The sequence below is a fragment of the Salvelinus alpinus genome, chromosome 20 (genome assembly GCF_045679555.1).
Source record: "Salvelinus alpinus chromosome 20, SLU_Salpinus.1, whole genome shotgun sequence".
In the NCBI taxonomy this organism is placed as follows: Eukaryota; Metazoa; Chordata; class Actinopteri; order Salmoniformes; family Salmonidae; genus Salvelinus; species Salvelinus alpinus.
The window spans coordinates 26,774,480-26,795,117 of NC_092105.1; the positions used below are offsets into that span (position 1 = coordinate 26,774,480).

The 20,638-nt window shown below is 41.3% G+C and overlaps 1 protein-coding gene across 1 annotated transcript; it reads left to right on the forward strand.

Moving 5' to 3' along the window:
• Window positions 1–19,003, forward strand: LOC139546589 (integral membrane protein 2B-like). Its single transcript, XM_071355141.1, has 6 exons — window positions 1–288; window positions 15,262–15,393; window positions 15,611–15,847; window positions 16,006–16,116; window positions 16,332–16,482; window positions 18,085–19,003. Exons 1-6 carry the CDS (start codon window positions 208–210, stop codon window positions 18,171–18,173), a joined length of 801 nt encoding a protein of 266 aa, XP_071211242.1. The 5' UTR covers window positions 1–207; the 3' UTR covers window positions 18,174–19,003.
• The last annotated feature ends 1,635 nt before the right edge of the window (window positions 19,004–20,638 follow it).

The following is a 20,638-nucleotide window of genomic DNA, read 5'->3' on the forward strand; positions in this document are numbered from 1 at the left end:
AGAGGCGGAGCTACATCTAGCTATACTAAATACTGAAGAAAAGTAGAGAAGAGTCTGTCTGCTATTGCGTTTGAGTTAAGCAGTACGAGTTGTGTTAAACTACGACGTCTGATTTAGGAGTTGTTACAGCAAGATACCAAACAATTTCGACGTGATAAACACAGTCGTTCTCTTTTTTTCGAAATCAAATAAAGTGTGCATTTCACGATGGTGAAGGTTTCTTTTAATTCGGCCCTCGGGCAGAAGGAAGTGAAAAAGGACTGCGAAACCCTCATTCCCGAGGACAAGGTGAGTCGCTAAATACTGTAGCAATTTTTACCAAAAATTGTATAGCTATACGTACTGTCAGCAATCCATATATATGTTTTTTGACTCACTGAATAATGTTCACTCTATCAGTGATATAGAATCTAAACAGTGTGATGAGCCCATCAAAGTTGAAGAGATTATAGAGTATATCAAACATCTAAAGAACAATAAATCACCAGGTGTTGATGGAATTAAATCAGAATTTTACTAATTATTTTCTGAACAAGTAGCTCCCTTCCTATTTGAAGTCTTTTTAGAGAGTATTAAAAACAATATTCTCCCTCCTACAATGAGTCAGGGGTTAATAACACTGATACCCAAGCCTAAAAAATAAGTGCCGCTTAACGATAACTGGCATCCAACTTGTCTTCTTAATAATGACTATAAGATATTAGCCTTACTACTTGCAAAAACAATTAAAGATGTCCTGGATGCAATCATTGCTGAAACACAGTCTGGCTTTATGAGGAACCGATATATTTCTAACAATGTCAGACTAATATTAGACATACTTGACTACTCAGACCTAATAACCGAGGATAGCTTCATATTATTTTTAGATTTTTATAAAGCATTTGACACAGTAGAGAATCAGTTCCTCTTCCACTCCCTTGAGAAATGTGGCTTTGGGGATTTTTTTCTGTAAGGCTATTAAGACTCTCTATGCAAATGGTAACAGCTCTATCAAATTGAAATATGGCTCCTCATCTAGATTTGAGTTAAAGAGAGGACAACATTGCCTAATTCCTATCTCGCCGTACCTGTTTTTATTAATCACCCAACTTCTTACAATTTTTTTAAATAATAGTCCTGTACAAGGTATTTCCATATCTGGTAAAGAAATTATTATAAGCCAGCTGGCTGATGATACTACACTTTTTCTGAAAGATGCTAACCAAATTCCCATATCGATCAATGTGATACAATCCTTTTCCAAAGCGTCTGGTCTATACCTTAACACTAATAAATGTGAACTGATGGCTGTCAAAGATTGTGTGACACCTTCATATTATGGTATTCCAGTAAAAATACTTACATATTTAGGCATAACCATTACAAAGGATCAGAAGTCTAGAGGCTTACTAAATTTTAACCCCCTCATTAACAAAACCCAGAAGTAGCTAAATCAATGGCTAGAGAGGGACTTACCTTTAAAAGGAAGTCCTAATAACCAAGGCTGAAGGTATCTCTAGTAGAGGTTGACCGATTATGATTTTTCAATGCCGATACCGATTATTGGAGGACAAAAAAAGCCGATACCGATTAATCGGCCGATTTATTTAAAAATAAATATATATATATATATCACACACACACACACACACACATTTTTGTAATAATGACAATTGCAACAATACTGAATGAACAATGAACACTTTTATTTTAACTTAATATAATACACAAATACACACACGCACACAGCTCTGAAGTGACAATGATACTGAAGAGTCTGCTTAGGAGACAAATACTCTCAACTGTTTGAATAAAAATAGAGTTTAAGTTACCTGTGATGAATGTTGAAAACAAAAACTTTAATTTCTATATGCAGGAAATCCTATTTTAATAATGGGCATGGTAAGAATTGACAACCAAAGTGCGAGTCATAATTCCCATGACACCTTTTAGCAAAATCTGAAAAGCGGTTTCTTCATTTATTCCATAGGATATTTTTAGATTCACTTAAAATAAGGTCTGTGTTTCGTGTAGGCTTACATCACCGTGCCAATTTTATAACCGTGTAGATATCCATAGGACAAGGTAACTCTGATCAATATTGGCTAAATATAAGCGAAGATACATTTTTTTGTAGAGTGGATTTATGAAAATATGTTGACAAACGTTACCTTATCCTAGTGAGATTTACACGGGTATCAAAACGTCGAGGCGGTTTAAGCCTGCACGAAACACAGATCTTATTTGAAGTAGATCAAGACATTCTCTATGGAAGACATGAACAGTAAAATAACGAAGGAACCCCTTTCAAATTCAGCCGCAAGTTATTACAGGAATTATAACGCGTCGACTATTTCTCTCTAAACCATATACCTTTGACTAATCCGGAAACTATCACCTCGAAAACAAAACGTTTATTCTGTTCCGTATTTTATCTAACGGGTGGCATCCATGAGTCTAAATATTCCTGTTACATTGCACAACCTTCAATGTTGTCATAATTACATAAAATTCTGGCAAATTAGTTCGCAAAGAGCCAGGCAGCCCAAACTGTTGCATATACCCTGACTCTGTGTGCAATGAACGCAAGAGAAATGACACAATTTCACCTGGTTAATATTGCCTGCTAACCTGGATTTCTTTTAGCTAAATATGCAGGTTTAAAAATATATACTTGTGTATTGATTTTAAGAAAGGCATTGATGTTTATGGTTAAGTTCACATTGGAGCAATGACAGTCATTGATTGATTGTTTTTTATAAGATAAGTTTAATGCTAGCTAGCAACTTACCTTAGCTTACTGCATTCGCTAACAGGCAGGCTCCTCGTGGAGTGCAATGTAATCAGGTGTTAGAGCATTGGATTAGTTAACTGTAAGGTTGCAAGATTGGATCCCCCGAGCAGAACGTTCCTAGGCCGCCATTGAAAATAAGAATGTGTTCTTAACTGACTTGCTAGTTAAATAAAGACTAGTTAAATAAAGATTAAATAAAGGCGTAAAAAAAAACGGCAAATTGGCGCCCAAAAATACCGATTTCTGATTGTTATGAAAACTTGAAATCGGCCCCGATTAATCGGTCGACCTCTAATCTCTAGACTAACATATGACGCTCTATCTTTATATCTTGACAGTAAAATAAGCAAGGAGATAGACCAGATGCTTTTCAACATTCTGTGGAGAAACCGTACCCATTACATTAGGAAAACTGTTGTAATGAACACTTATGAGAATGGTGGGCTGAATTTTCTGGACTTTACTACCTTAAATAATACTTTTAAGATCAATTGGATAAAACAATTCCTAAGAAGACCCACTTTTATGTGGAATTTTATTCCTCATTCCTTATTCCTCTTCTCTACTTTTGGTGGCCTTAACTTCATGTTGGTTTGCAATTATAATATTGACAAAGTTCCAGTGAAACATTCTGCTTTTCATCGGCAGGTTTTCTTGTCATGGTCCTTAATTTATAAGCATAATTATTCTCCACATAGATATTATATATGGAATAATCGGGATATATTGTATAAAAATACTTCTTTGTTTTTAGAATATTGGTTCCGAAATAATATCCTATTGGTGAGCCAACTGGTAAATGCACAGAGTCTTTTACTCAGTTATAAGGAATTCTTATCACTTTTCCAAGGTCCCTGTAGCACCTAAAGATTTTGCAATTGTTTTAGATGCCATTTCCTCAGGTGTTGCTTTATTATTCAGGAACTTGTCAAGACCTGACCCTCAGAGCCTACCTTCCGTTGACCCTGTTGACTCATCAGTAGGAAAGATTTGTTTCTCTTTTGGTCCATTCAACAACAGAGCGATACGAACCTTGTTTCAGCAGGATGTTGTATCTATACCTTATGTCATGCCTTATTGGAATGTATTTATTGATAATATCTGTTGGGAAAAAGTTTGGAATTTGCCACACACATAACTTTACATGCTTTTTACATTGTATCACACATTTAAAAAATATAATGAAAGTGGCCATTTTTGGGCCCTTTTTAGACCTATACATGCCGTTTGTAAGACTATGATCCTTTCACTATACATGGTACAGACAACATCTTGGTGTCATTATACTCCTTATAGTGTGCTCTAAAATATGGAGTATTTCTATATTCTGAATATAAAATGTTCACATTAATTTATTCAACATTAAATATTATTATAAATGTCTCAAAAGTACCCTTTTTGATTTAGCTTATTTTTAGATGTATGGTTTGGCACAATATACTCTTTAAACTAGCGCTGTTCCCCCCCCAAACATTTTGTATTGGTCTACCGAGAGTCGTTCTGTTCTTTCGACCAATCGATTGGTCTAACTGTTTAAACTTATTTTTCCATATAAAGACACCCTATGTTTGAATAAAATCAACTACATATGCATTGAGCTTGTCTGATGCTTTAAGCACACTATTTGATTAAATAATTAAGACACAAATAACTTAAGAGCCCGATGGGCACACTGTTAAAAAATAATAATAATAATGACAGCGAGTGCCTTTGTGACTGGCGCATGTTGTCTCGCTCTCCTCCCTACTGCAGAGAAAAGGCACCACAGCACAGCAAGTGTTAATTGCGTTCTCTGTGCTGAAGCTGCAACATTTCAAATCCCTAATTTGTTTAGGAAAACCATTCGCTCAACCCTTGCTCTCTTTACATGTGACCAATAGGGCCTGACCTATAGCCTATCATAATAACATCAATAAATTGGTTATAACAAACTCCAAACACTGTAATGTCGACAGCAAAATGGATGCGGAGGACATGAAAGCAACTTGGAACGGGTGAATGTTTACTGGTTGCTCAGGAGGGAAAGGTGAAGTCAGATCTATGGAAGACATTTTACTTAGTTGTAGAAACTACTGGAGATCAAGATCAAGGGTATAGCAGTAAGTGTTGTGAGTTATGTTGCTGTTGGATTACAATAGTATTTTGTTTCTGGCCATTTGGTACAGTTTAGACAACACTAAATATGTGTACCTTTTATTATAGCAGTCTAAAAACAGTTGCATGCATTCAAAGTAGAGCTATCGACCGATTAATCGGAACGGCCGATTTCAAGTTTTCATAACAATCGGAAATCGGTATTTTTGGGCGCCGTTTTTTAATTATTTTTTATTATATACACTGCTCAAAAAAATAAAGGGAACACTTAAACAACACAATGTAACTCCAAGTCAATCACACTTCTGTGAAATCAAACTGTCCACTTAGGAAGCAACACTGATTGACAATAAATTTCACATGCTGTTGTGCAAATGGAATAGACAAAAGGTGGAAATTATAGGCAATTAGCAAGACACTCCCAATAAAGGAATGGTTCTGCAGGTGGTGACCACAGACCACTTCTCAGTTCCTATGCTTCCTGGCTGATGTTTTGGTCACTTTTGAATGCTGGCGGTGCTTTCACTCTAGTGGTAGCATGAGACGGAGTCTACAACCCACACAAGTGGCTCAGGTAGTGCAGCTCATCCAGGATGGCACATCAATGCGAGCTGTGGCAAGAAGGTTTGCTATGTCTGTCAGCGTAGTGTCCAGAGCATGGAGGCGCTACCAGGAGACAGGCCAGTACATCAGGAGACGTGGAGGAGGCTGTAGGAGGGCAACAACCCAGCAGCAGGACCGCTACCTCCGCCTTTGTGCAAGGAGGAGCACTGCCCGAGCCCTGCAAAATGACCTCCAGCAGGCCACAAATGTGCATGTGTCAGCATATGGTCTCACAAGGGGTCTGAGGATCTCATCTCGGTACCTAATGGCAGTCAGGCTTCCTCTGGCGAGCACATGGAGGGCTGTGCGGAAGTGTGATTGACTTGGAGTTACATTGTGTTGTTTAAGTGTTCCCTTTATTTTTTGAGCAGTGTATATATACAGTATATCACAAAAGTGAGTACACCCCTCACATTTTTGTAAATATTTGAGTATATCTTTTCATGTGACAACACTGAAGAAATGACACTTTGCTACAATGTAAGGTAGTGAGTGTACAGCTTGTATAACAGTGTAAATTTGCTGTCCCCTCAAAATAACTCAACACACAGCCATTAATGTCTAAACCGCTGGCAACAAAAGTGAGTGCAACAAAAGTGAGTACCCCTAAGTGAAAATGTCCAAATTGGGCCCAATTAGCCATTTCTCTCCCCGGTGTCATGTGACTCGTTAGTGTTACAAGGTCTCAGGTGTGAATGGGGAGCAGGTGTGTTAAATTTGGTATCATCGCTCTCACACTCCCTCATACTGACTGGTCACTGGAAGTTCAACATGGCACCTCATGGCAAAGAACTCTCTGAGGATCTGGAAAAAAGAATTGTTGCTTTACATAAAGATGGTCTGGGCTATAAGAAGATTGCCAAGACCCTGAAATTGAGCTGCAGCACGGTGGCCAAGACCATACAGCGGTTTAACTGGACAGGTTCCACTCAGAACAGGCCTCGCCATGGTCGACCAAAGAAGTTGAGTGCACGTGCTCAGCGTCATATCCAGAGGTTGTCTTTGGGAAATAGACGTATGCGTGCTGCCAGCATTGCTGCAGAGGTTGAAGGGGTGGGGGGTCAGCCTGTCAGTGCTCAGACCATACGCCGTACACTGCATCAAATTGGTTTGCATGGCTGTCGTCCCAGAAGGAAGCCTCTTCTAAAGATGATGCACAAGAAAGCCCGCAAACAGTTTGCTGAAGACAAGCAGACTAAGGACATGGATTACTGGAACCATGTCCTGTGGTCTGATGAGACCAAGATAAACTTATTTGGTTCAGATGGTGTCAAGCGTGTGTGGCGGCAACCAGGTGAGGAGTAGAAAGACAAGTGTGTCTTGCCTACAGTCAAGCATGGTGGTGGGAGTGTCATGGTCTGGGGCTGCATGAGTGCTGTCGGCACTGGGGAGCTACAGTTCATTGAGGGAACCATGAATGCCAACATGTACTGTGACATACTGAAGCAGAGCATGATCCCCTCGCTTCGGAGACTGGGCCGCAGGGCAGTATTCCAACATGATAACGACCCCAAACACACCTCCAAGACGACCACTGCCTTGCTAAAGAAGCTGAGGGTAAAGGTGATGGATTGGCCAAGCATGTCTCCAGACCTAAACCCTATTGAGCATCTGTGGGGCATCCTCAAACGGAAGGTGGAGGCTTGCAAGGTCTCTAACATCCACCAGCTCCGTGATGTCGTCATGGAGGAGTGGAAGAGGACTCCAGTGGCAACCTGTGAAGCTCTGGTGAACTCCATGCCCAGGAGGGTTAAGGCAGTGCTGGAAAATGACAAAATATTGACACTTTGGGCCCAATTTGGACATTTTCACTTAGGGGTGTACTCACTTTTGTTGCCAGCGGTTTAGACATTAATGGCTGTGTGAGTTATTTTGAGGGGACAGCAAATTTACACTGTTATACAAGCTGTACACTCACTACTTTACATTGTAGCAAAGTGTCATTTCTTCAGTGTTGTCACATGAAAAGATATACTCAAATATTTACAAAAATGGGAGGGGTGTACTCACTTTTGTGATCTACTGTATATATAAAAAATAATAATAATAATCGTCCGATTAATCGGTATCGGCTTTTTTTGTCCTCCAATAATCGGTATCGGTATCGGCGTTGAAAAATCATAATCGGTCGACCTCTAATTCAAAGCTCCCTTATTTAATTTTAAAACTAAAATGCTTGATTGCATTTCAAAGCATGAATGTCTCGTATGCTCTGATGCATGAACAAATTAATGATTGATTTGATGCAGTAGCCTATATATTGAAATAAGTTACGGTATTAAGACTAAACAGGACATGCTCTTAGGCCTACAGCTAGGTGGTGGTTATACAAGGATACTATACAAAGCCTACTAATGATATCAACATTATTATAATAATGATCATTGTAATAATAACAATGAAATCAAGAAAAAGGAGAGTATAGGAGCGAGAGCTGCATGCATATTATGTGACAAACAGGTGCTGTTAGATTCATTTTTAATGCCTGTTTGGAACAGTGTAAACAACACTAAATAAATGATACCTAATAGCAGTCTGTTCTAACGGAAAAAAATTGTAAAGCCTTTATTACAGCATAGCAAAGATTAAAAACTGCCAAATCTGTGAAATTGCTTTACCCAACATTTTGCCGTTGCATGAGGCTTGGTGCTCACGGAATCAGTAGGCTATTAAACAAACACTCAAACAGCCAACAGAAGCAATATCTAGCTTATTTCTGTAGATATATATACAGTACCAGTCAAAAGTTGACACAGCCACTCATTGCAGGGTTTTTCTTTATTTTTACTATTTTCTACATTGTAGAATGAGTGAATACCTCAACAATGAAGTAACACATGGAATCGTGTAGTAACCAAAAAAGTGTTAAACAAATATGAGATTCTTCAAAGTAGCCACCCTTTGCCTTGATGACAGCTTTGCACACTCTTGGTGTTCTCTCAACCAGCTTCACCTGGAATGCTTTTCCAACAGTCTTGAAGAAGTTCCCACATATGCTGAGCACTTGTTAGCTGTTCCCTTTACTGCTGTCCAACTCATCCCAAACCATCTCAATAGGGTTGAGATCGGGTGATTGTGGAGACCAGGTCATCTGATGCAGCACTCTCCATCACTCTCCTTCTTGGTCAAATAGCCCTTACACAGCCTGGAGTTGGGTTTTGGGTCATTGTCCTGTTGAAAAAACAACATCCTAAATGACCCCCAGCCTTTAGATGTGAACTGAACAATGCACTTGAGATGCATTTTAAAGGCTATGGATGCGAAAGTGAACTTATTTCCAAACGTTTAGGTCAGTTGTATGCTGCTTTGCAATCTATCAACAGCAAGGGTTCCATTAGAGGCGCAATATTTTTTACTGATGCATTTGGCAATATTCAAATAATACGCACAAAACATATGAACAAAAGCATTCGCTATGAAAGTTGATATGTAGGCCCTTCATATATTGGCTATGCACAGCACTTTGATCAATTTATCCAATCAGTTATTGTTTCCTTGCTCAAACCGTGAGCAACACCTGTCAAACCCAGACATTTCTCTCAAAACACAGGGATGTTGATGCTGCTGCCTCAATCTCAATCCCTACATTTTGCTATTATGCACATAGCAACATATTAATAGTTTTCATGTTGAATATATGGATGTGAAATTGTATTTCAGAATGTAGCGATACTCCATATTTTAGAGCCCACTATTAGGAGTATAATGACACCAAGGTGTTGTCTGTATTGTGTATGGTTGGTTGTGTTACAAAAAAAGCATATTAAACAACCTTCCAATGAAGGTTCTATGTGATAATTGCCAGAACAGTCTAATACCACAAAACAAAAAAAATCTGCCCATGCTGGCATTGAATCACCCTATACAGTATGTTTGCACCTTTGAACTTTTTGGGGTAGTTTAGGGGACAGTTATCTTGTTTTTATTTGGGGTAGTCAGTGTTTTCTTGCTGGCCAAATGTTCACTCGGATGAGTTTAGAGACAAAGCAAGATGACCAAAGTAGCCTACTCTTGGGCCCAATAGGCAGCATGCATTCAGGTTAGCTAGGCAGGCATAGGCTTCAAATGCATTTCAGGGGAATTCTTCACCTGAGACTTACCCCACACCAGTGTGTTGCCAGTGTCTATGTTAATGTAAGCTCTAGTGTTCTTTTTCGGGAACTGTGTTTCCATCAGAAGTGTGATACAGGACTTTGGGCGAGCAGAATCAACAACCTCTGCATCAAGACAAGGTGTTTTACCAATGTTCAGTTAGCCATTCATTGTATTGTAGAAGCCAGATGAAAGGAACCGGTGGCCAGGCCGTGGCACCAAGTCGGAGCAGGTCCGCCGATGCCGTGAGACTGGAGACGGTCCATGGAAGTGGAAACTCAATAGTTTGAGCCTTTTTAGTAAAACACTGGGATAAGTCTCAGGTAAAAATGCTCCATAAAATGGAGGGTGTTTTTACACCACTTCCCTGCTGGCAGGATGCCGCTCGCCTGGCTAGGGAAGCCGTCTAAGGGAATGTGTAGGTCAGTAGCTCATCAGATGGAGTGAGAGACGGACAGTGGGAGGGTTGGCTCTGTTCACACTGCCTGATTTAACAGGTTTCATTTCATTTCACCTTTATTTAACCAGGTAGGCCAGTTGAGAACAAGTTCTCATTTACAGGGGCAGAGTGATTGGCAGCCGGCACAGTGCAGCTGCGAGGGTGTGTCCTATGTGCTGTCAAGGGTTCGACCAAGAGCAAGCCTGAGTCTGCCCTGCAACCACTTGATAGTTCAATAATATTATGTAAGTATAGGCCAACTTCATAATGACATACACCCCTTAACAACACAGAGGCACCCCTAGAATGTGGTATTGTTATTTGCCTTAACCTTTGTCAGGTTAAACCTATTAGTGTGCCTGTGTGGGTAAGATATGACCAAAAGACTGCCAGTTATAGAAACAGTAGATCTAGCTAAACGCATGTTGTTTTTCCAAGTTGCCTACTAGCCACTTTATAAACAAGATGGCTGCCCAGAGAGTTGACATTAGGAAGTCAAGAGAGTTGGTTGTCAGCAGATCCCCCCCTATGTAGTTTGCATGGCCTCGACTAGGCAACTTTCAAGGGCATGTCTGTCTGGTCGGCTTGTTTGAATACGGAAGCAGATCTGATATCGAGTTAGCACCTCAGTCTTTTCCTGTCAGCTGAACACATCAGCTACTTACTGAGCTAGTTGTTATTAGACAACCTTGGCAACACGTTGGTACATAAATGCATAAACTGTTGCATGTAAATCATGGATGGAGCATGCAAATGTACAATAGAATGAAAGTTCAAATTGACTGTTTTGAATGTGTCATTAGCAGTCTCTATAGATGGGAGGGAAATGGCTTGTTGTATGGAAGTGAATGCAAAGTAGGAGCGACGAATATTCACCAGTGCATAGACTTGGCCTAGTCAGTCCCCCCATGATTTTTCAGGGATTTTTGTGTGATATTTGCATGCAAAAATGCTTGATTTTGCTGTGGTAATTCTGACATTTTTCATGGCAATTGGTCGCAAAAATGCGCTGAGGGAAAACCTTTGTGGTGCTTGATTGAACCATATTATGCGGTACATGTGCAGTGATTGGTTGAAATTACAAGCCCACCTTTTGATGGGTCAGTTTTATGCTATAATATTGCAATGATTTGACCGTTTTATGCAGAAATAGTGTGTGAATGGTCAAATTTGCTAGCCCTAAAGTGGTTAGAAAGGTTCGTAAATAAGACGTGCTGGCCATAAGTTCACTGAGCATTACTGAGGATATATTCTGGGCATGTTGGGGTGGAAAAGGAAGAAGATAAGGATTTAGTTGCCTGTGCAATGTGAGCTCTTCCTCGGTCACAGTAAAACACTACCTGTCTCCGAGCTACTGAAATTCTACCTCTTTTCAGGGTGTTACATTCCTGAACTTTAGAATTAAGATGTTCTGTCAGTGCGAAAGTAGAAGGGGAAGTATTTTCTCTCCTTGTTAGGTAATTTAAAAAGAGGCATACTATAGAAAACAAATTGTACTCATCTCCCGTTTGTGTTTATTATTTTTGAGGTTGTAAATGCAGCGGTAATACAGCATGGCTTGATTTATGAAGACGGTCAGTACCACTGAATTAGTCTAGGCCAGGTAGTTTGCATACTGGAAACTTGGCCACACCTGCTGTATGCTTGTTATCTGTGGCATCAGCAGGTTGGGGAGCATGTGGAAACTTGCAGGAACCCATAGCTGAGGGACAGACAGTCCTCGGAACAGAGGTAGAGGCTGGAAGAAGACGTTGAGCCAAGGGAGAGCAGGCTCTGACGCAACCTATTTTTGTTTTCTTACAAGAGGAAGCATAAGCAGCTGAGTTCACCCTCAAGGCCCTAGGGAGAAATAACATAGAAACACATAGCCCCCAACTTATGTAGCATAGCAAATGGTGCCCTCTATACCATGTGAAACCACAATGATTACATAGTCAAAGGCGATGCATACGTGTTTGTCTGTAGTGGCTTTTCCAAAGAGAGAAAGACGAGGACACGCACAACAACAATTTGAAGCTCATAAAGACACAGCAAGCCTCAAACACACAGTTCATGTGGCGTCTCATTGTACCATAGGCAGAAATGGCATTTATCTGAGAGGGAGCACAAGTGTTCGTGTGTAGTGGTTTCCTTGGTGTGACTGGACACACAGACAAAGCATTGATTGTCACCCTAGCGTGACTGAGCGATGTGATTGCAGCCCCAGATGTAGGCCTAGAGCCAGTGGTCTGAGGGGGCTTAGCAGAGCAGAAGACCATCTCTGTCTGAGGGGAGAGTAAACATGCTTAAAGTATAGGACAATATTAGGCTACATAAAGTACAGCACATCCAGTATTTTTAAAGGTCCAATGCAGCTGTTTTTATCTCAATATCAAATCATTTCTGGGTGACAATTAAGTACCTTACTGTGATTGTTTATAAAATGGTATAAATGAAATAAAAATAGCTTCCTAGCTATGAGCAATTTCTCAAGCATGAATTTTGATAGGACTGTCTGGGAGGGGTAACTGAAAACTTGCTGTTATTGGGCTGGCTTGGTTAGACGTTGTGAGGCCGGTTGTACGTATTGCCAAATTCTCTAAAATGATGTTGGAGGCAGCTTGTGGTAGAGAAGTGAACATTCAATCCTCTGGCAACAGCTCTGGTGGACATTCCTGCAGTCACCATGCCAATTGCATGCTCCCTCAACTTGAGACATCTGTGGCATTATGTTGTGTGACAACTACACATTTTAGTGGCCTTTTGTCCCCAGCACAAGGTGCACCTGTGTAATGATCGTGCTGTTATGCCTGATATGCCACACCTGTCAGGTGCATGGATTATCTTGGCAAAGGAGAAATGTTCACTAATAGAGATGTAAAATAATTTCTGCACAAAATGTGAGAGAAATGTTTTTTGTCCATGTGGAACATTTATGGGATCTTTTATTTCAGCTCATGAAACATGGTACCAACAGTTGCGTTCATATTTTTGTTCAGTGTATTTAAAACGTTTGACTGCACTGGGCCTTTACAACACTTGACTAGGTTTTCTGCAGTGTACACTAAGCTATGCTCCCATATTGTCTATTTCAGGGACAAAAGTATGTTTCTTGATAACATTTACGCTGATGTCCAGTATCTGCATACAGCTTCTGGATGTGTGTATGTTCTTCCCTTTCTTCCTGCAGAAATGGGGAAACCAACATAGTCAGAGCAGAAGAACACAAAAGGAAAAGGAAGTGAATTGGAACAGACTGGAGGAACAAAACTGAGACCAAGTTTAATTTTAGTGGAGCAGCCTTATACTATCAAAGTTCAACATGAGAAAAAAACCTGAGGTTAATGTGCGGTTGTGGGATGAAAGTAAACTTTAATAAAGCCTCTGACTCCAAACCGATTGTAACCAAACCGTTCATGGCTTTGTGCACATACAGACTCAGTTACAAAACCATCCATGATGGGGATTTTTTTTTTTCACTGGGTGTAATGGTGTGAGGTAGGCCCAACACAGCATTTGAATCAGACGTTGTCATTCTTGTTGCTAATGAAGCAGAAGTTCCTGTTTTAGTGCATTATATGACCCTATTTACTCTTACAGTAAGTCAAAGCCTATCCCTGGAAACTCCCCTTCGGTCAGCAAAGGCAAAACCACCCTGGCATTTTGATCTCATGGGGAAGAGATTAGAAGTTAAACCAGCCAGAAAGCCTCAAATATTCCCTTTTTTCCCTCTCTAGGAAATCACTTGCAGCCAAGGCTTCCGAACAGAGTGGATATAATGGGATATACGTTAGTGTTCCTCTCCCCCTTGCTCCCTCTTGGTTTTTGCTATTAGCCTACTCCCCTGTGTTTCTCCCTCCTAGTCTCTCTTTTTATTGCTTTGGGTCTCCCTGGAAACGCCACCCTGCTGCTCTGAGATTTGTGTTGACATTAACTTGATTGAGGTCAGGCTAGCTCTTACTACTTGGGAAGGGCGAATTGCTTGCTTCTCATTGTGCTATAGCTTTTCTGCTGAAGTTTGGTTGAGAATGTGGGCACTTCCTGTCACACTATTGTTTGGACCCAGAAACGCTTACTCATGCAGTCATACTCCTCAACTGTACAGATGGGCTCAACAACAATAATGTTCTCAGTCAGCAAACTTGTTTCTTCGGAAGCCAGCTCTAGAACTTCCTCTTGTTGAAATGTAGAGAAATTTTCCGTCAGGGCATTACTGAAGAATGTTGAGACTTAATGATTTTCCGCCAATGCCCATACTCATTACCTTGGTCAGCTAGACCAGGGGTCGACCCATGTCTAGAAAGTCCCTTCACAAGGGGATACGAAGGTGGTGGAGGGTTTTTAAAGAAGAGACCTTATCGTGAAATCCCATGTTTGCGATTTGATAAACACTGTGTCGTTTGTCTACATGACTCACTCCCTCAGTCAACCTCAATCAGCTCAATCTATGGCTGTTGATCAGAGCACTTAGCTGTTCATTATAGCCAGCAGGGACTTTGGGTGGTTTGCAGTCCTCCTTAGATCTTTGACCCATCTGAAATTCCCTAATAAAGATCAGGAAGTTTGGGAGTGTCTGGGGTGAATCAAGTGCTAGTGTTTTAGTTCACAAGTTTTTTTTTTTTAATAGAGCTAAGACCAGCTGTATTACACCAAGATCCAAGGATCAAACCCATCTCCTGGCCTTAGTCTATGATATCACAAATTGACTACAATAATATGTCAAGGCATTAGGAATATACACTGTAGATGGTCTACTCTCCCCACCCTCTGTTTTCTCTATGTTCTCCTTCTCTACCTACCTTTTTTTCTCCTTTCTATCTCTTCGTCTCGCTCTCTTGCTATGCTGATTTGCATCATCACTCGACCCTACTCTGTGCCTCTTTGGGGAGAATGAAGCCCTCTTCATCCGTTCCTTAAACACAGCCTTTGTTTTGTCTCCGCCTGCCATGCAGCCCCCCTGCCAATGTGCTGCACCCCCTCTGAACAAACCCTACCTCTTTTTGTTGTTTTGAACCAGGAGTGTTGCCAAAACTCTCATATCTAGTGTGGCTGTGCCCATCCCTCCTACACTGCCTTGAACACAGGGGTGAGGTGGAAAAGGAAAGTGAGAGAAATGAATGGAGAGCGAGGGCAGAGAAAGGAGAGGTTAGAGATGGGCAGAAGTGAGAAGTGTTTCAAGAGAGCAAGATGAGGGATTGAGTGACTTAGAAACCTGTAAATACAGTATGTGTGTGTGTCTGTCTGCCTCACATTCTGCCTCTTCCCTCTGTTTCTTCAGGATCCGGAGGTGGCTCTGCCAGTGCGTCAGCAGTCCAAGGCCTGGTGCTGGTGCGTGTGCCTGGGCTTGGCCCTGATGCTGTCTGGCGTGGTTGTGGGAGGGGCCTACCTTTACAGGTACTACATCCTGGAGGTGAGACTGGACCACTCTGACCCCTGTGTTTATCTAGGGGTTATTGAATACTGTAACTGGCAGGATTGGAATGTTGTATTTATTGTATTTGAATACATGACATGTTTTAGAGTTTTTTTAATTTGACATGGCAAAAGATACATTCTGCTAGAAGGGCAGAGCTCCATGCAGTGAAAAGTGGGAATATAAATGTTTTCTGTGTCCTCCCGTCCACCAGGAGGGCAGGGTGTTTGTGTGTGGGGTGAAGTACCGTGAGGAGGACATTGTGAAGTACCATGAGGAGACAATGATGATCCAGGAGGAGGAGGATGTGGAGCTGGACCTGCCCTCCAGCTTCAAGATGATCCAGGAGAACATCCGCATACTGGCGGACCAGGATGTGGCTCTCATCAACGTACCCGTGCCCGAGTTCGAAGACGGCGACCCCGCCGACATCGTCCACGACTTCCACAGGGTAAGACTTGACTGAATTGAAAACTTCAACCCTGCTGTTTTTTGCTAACCCCTGTTTGTTTCTGTGGGGATAACAATCCACAGACCATGGATTGTTTGTGTTCAGTGGCATTTCTTAAGGTTGTTATCTTAGTCTGTTCTATTGGCGGTTCTCCACAGAGACTGACTGCCTACCTGGACCTGTTCCTGAACAAGTGCTATGTCATCCCCCTCAACACTTCCATCGTCATGCCTCCCAATGACTTCCTGGAGCTTTTGGTCAACATCAAGGTAACAGGAACTGCTTTATGAACCATGTTACAATAATGATAGTAATACATTCGATTTCTTACGCACTAGTCTGGGCACCCAATGTAACCTTATACTGTTTTTACAATGTTGTAAGAGAGACTGACATTAAATGTTTTTGAAATGAACCACTTAGTATCTCATGATGTTAATGATAGGATGTGTTAGTCGATGTTTTATTCCTCTTTCTTCCCCAGGCTGGTGCCTACATGCCCCAGTCCTACCTGGTCCATGAGGAGATGGTGGTGACAGAGCGCCTGGACAACGTGGAACAACTGGGATTCTTCATCAACAACCTCTGCCAGGGCAAGGACACCTATAAGCTTCAGCGCAGAGACAGGATCCTGGGTCAGTACACACCTGCATAAATACACACACACACCATACATCACACCTTGCGCACGCTTCATAGTTCTTAGTGAAGAACTATGCTAACGTGCCCAAAGGAAATAGGCTTCTCTTACATTCAGCCCTTTTTAGCTTGAGATCATGACTGACTGGTCTCTAAGCACGCTGTTAGACCTCCCATACCTAACACACTACTCACACACACGTCCGCGTACAAGTATTCGCACGCGCACACACGTCTAACAAAACTACCACATGGGCATTGCAACATACTTTTGTATATATAGTGTATGTGGACACCCCGGATTCTGCTATTTCAGCCACACCCGTTGCTGACAGGTGTATAAAATCAAGCACACCGCCATGCAATCTCCATTGACAAACATTGGCAGTAGAATGGCCTTACTGAAGAGCTCAGTGACTTTCAATGTGGCACCGTCATAGGATGCCACCTTTCCAACAAGTCAGTTAGTCAAATTTCTGCCCTGTTAGAGCTGCCCTAGTCTATTGTGAAGTGGAACCGTTTAGGAGCAACAACGGCTCAGCCAGGAAGTGGTAGGCCACACAAGCTCACAGAACGGGACCGCCAAGTGCTGGAGCATGTAAAAATCATCTGTCTTCGGTTGCAACACTCACTACCGAGTTCCAAACTGCCTCTGGAAGCAACGTTGGAACAAGAACTGTTCGTCGGGAGCTTCATGAAATGGGTTTCTATGACCGAGCAGCTGCACACAAGCCTAAGATCACAAGTATTGGCTAGAGTGGTGTAAAGTTCGCCACCATTGGACTCTGGAGCAGTGGAAATGCGTTCTCTAGAGTGATGAATCACGCTTCACCATCTGGCAGTCCGACGGATGAATCTGGGTTTGGCAGATGCCAGGAGAACGCTACCTGCCCGGATGCATAGTGCCAACTGTGAAGTTTGGTGGAAGAGGAGGAATAATGGTGTGGGGCTGTTTTTCATGGTTCGGGCTAGGCCTCTTAGTTCCAGTGAAGGGATATCTTAACGCTACAGCATACAATTATGTTCTAGACGATTCTGTGCTTCCAACTTTGTGGCAACAGTTTGGGGATCGCTCTTTCCTGTTTCAGCATGACAATGCCCCCGTGCACAAGGCAATGTCCATACAGAAAGGGTTTGTCGAGATTGGTATGGAAGAACTTGACTGGCCTGCACAGAGCCCTGACCTCAACCCCATTGAACACATTTGGGCTAGATTGGAACGCTGACTGCAAGCCAGGTCTAATCCCCCCAACATCAGTGCCCGACTTCACTAATGCTCTTGTAGATGAATGGAAGCAAGTCCCCGCAGCAATGTCACAACATCTAGTGGAAAGCCTTCCCTGAAGAGTGGAGGCTGTTATAGCAGCAAAGAGTGGACCAACTCCATATTAAAGCCCATGATTTTGGAATGAGCTGTTCAATGAGCAGGTGTCCACATACTTTGTCATGTAGTGTATCTGACTCATATCTTTCTAAAAGAATGTTCTCCCAATGAGTCTGAGCCTGTATGAACAACCAACCACCATATTGTGGCATCTCATACAGGTTTTTATTAGGCGTAGATCAGCATTTTAACCTTTCCATCTCCCACATTACAGGTATGCAGAAGCGTGAAGCTCTCAACTGCCACAAGATCCGTCACTTTGAGAGCAAATTTGTGGTGGAGACCTTGATCTGTGAGTCCTAGTGACGTCGCCGTGGGCAAAGTGTGACATCGTCTCTGTACAACCTCTTCATTTCACTGGGAGCGCAGTTGGAGATTTGCAATCCTCACTTTCTGTTTTAAATTTTCCCATTTTGTTATTCTACATCAGGTAGTTGTGTGTGTGATCATTTTTATGTGAAATGGGGCAATTTTGTCTCTGCTTAAAATATGTCAATCAGTTCCGTGTTTTTTTTCTTCATTATACAGGGATGCAATTATTCGATAGAGGGTTTCTATTTTTTGGAGGATATATTCAACGGCGGGACTGCTAGCTTTTCAAAAATGTAAACCTCACTGATGATTTTGAGATCTATGTTAAGATTACTTAAGTAATCAAACTGGGATTAAGGGGCTTGAAGCAGATCATGTATGGTATAGTCAGATTTTCTGAAACCGAGTCTAATTTGTATTTTTGAATACAGAAACAAATGTGCAAAGGCATAGCAAATGTATCATTTTGTACCACTGAACCTGGTTTAGAAGGGACTAGTCCAGGGTGTTTTATAGATTTTACATTTTCTGTTGAAACTGTTAAGATTTCTTAACTGGAATACATCTTAAAATAAGTGTGGATAAATGCTTTTCTTTCATCTAGCTTTAAGAATAAATAAATATCAAGATAGTTGTCTATATAATTCAAATCAGTTATCTTTTTCTCATACATCAAAGGAAAACACACTTTTTTTTATATTGGAATCAAAATATTTAGTTTAAATTCTTTGTTTTTTTTTCGATAACTCCATCTATATTACTAATTTGTATATAACCTCTGTAAAGATATGACCAACACCACAATAAATCTTAAACCAGTACTACAGACCTCCATGGCATAGCCAGTGTGTTTGTGGCAAGAACATATCAAATAAGTCTGAGTGCTTTTCTTAAATACACATTTGTCTGCTAACTTGGCGCCATCCATTTGTCTTTTTTTTTATGTAACGTTTTATTTAACTAGGCAAGTCGGTTAAGAACAAATTCTTATTTCCAATGACGGCCTAGAAACAGTTGGTTAACTGCCTTGTTCAGGGGCAGAACGACAGAGTTTTACCTTGTCAGCTCGGGGATTCAATCTAGCAACCTTTCAGTTACTGGCCCAACACTCTAACCACTAGGCTACCTGCAGCCCTTTTCCTGTGAGCCACTCTTTTGAATGGAGTCATTAGTATATGTTGACTGTATGCGCTGTCTCATTTGCTTATGTTTGCTCCCATAGCAATATGTGTCTCCTCTGATAGCTAAATGTGGTGACGGATCAGTTGACAAAGTATGACTATAAGCCCTGTTAAATGATCGTAGTGGAACGCTGCAGAGGTGGGACCAAATCACAAGTAAGTCTTAGCACTCAAGTCCCAAGTCAAGACAGGCAAGTCCGAGTCAATTATCAAGTCCTAAACGTTGAGTTTCGAGTACTAAACAAGTCATAATGTGCTCTTCACCAAATGTAATACCATTTCATATTTAAGAGTAATAGTATATTACATTTATGCAAATCATGAATGCTTTGACAAATATATATTTATTACTTTCCAAATAAACTTTATATTTCCATGGAAAATACATGGGTAGCCATGAGAAAGACACATCAATATGACAACAAAAACTAAATATTGTAGTGCTCTCTCCAGATATACTCTACACACCTAAAACAATCCTGCCATAAAAGTTAATCATTTATTAAAAGGTACATCAAAACAACTGATACTGAACTTCAAGTAGGCTTACAATTTGAACACTGGCCTGAATGTCTGAGAAAACAATCCAGATCCCAAAGATGGGAGATGAAACCTGAACATGGAGTCTCTGTGTAATGCATAAACAGTCATTTTTTCTCTTATCTCAGGGCCCTATGATACATTGCATTTGCAAAAGACCAAATTTGATAAAAGTCTAAGTCATATGTGCACAATGAGGCCGCAGTATGATGCCACCATGGCTGAAGACACGCTCCACTGGAGCACGAGGCAGGCACTGCCAAGACCCTGATGGCCACTCGGGACAGTGAAGGAAGAGCCTTCCTGTTCATTGCCCAGAACAAGAGGGCATTCTGTCCTTTGCATATGTCAAAGTACTGCTGGAGTGGTCCCAATAGCTTTCTTCTGCCTCTTACAGTATGCTGCAAACAGCCCTTCTTCTTGTCCAAAACTATGGTCCTCTCGCTCTTCCTCATTAACAAGAGGCACAGCTTGCTCAGTCCCTGTAGCATCTTGCAGAATCCGTTCTGGCAAAACATGTAAAAGCATAGCAGAAACAAAAAGGCCGGTATTGGTGATGTGGGTTACACTGAAAAAGTATTATTGTTGCAGTCAATTGGATTAAATTATGAGAAAAAGTTACTTCAAACTCAATATTTACCTTTCACTCTTTGTGCCACCTACTCGTTGACCAGCACATGGTGCTCCGCCCACATCAGAGAAAAATCTGGATCCAAGGCAGCTGCTTTGAGGTAG

Bases quoted from the DNA above. Each gene is read 5' to 3' on its own strand.
- LOC139546589 (XM_071355141.1), top strand. From the start codon at position 208: ATGGTGAAGGTTTCTTTTAATTCGGCCCTCGGGCAGAAGGAAGTGAAA. The intron at 15,848-16,005 runs GTAAGACTTGAC...GGTTCTCCACAG, and splicing joins TCGTCCACGACTTCCACAGG to AGACTGACTGCCTACCTGGA. The intron at 16,483-18,084 runs GTCAGTACACAC...CCCACATTACAG, and splicing joins GCGCAGAGACAGGATCCTGG to GTATGCAGAAGCGTGAAGCT.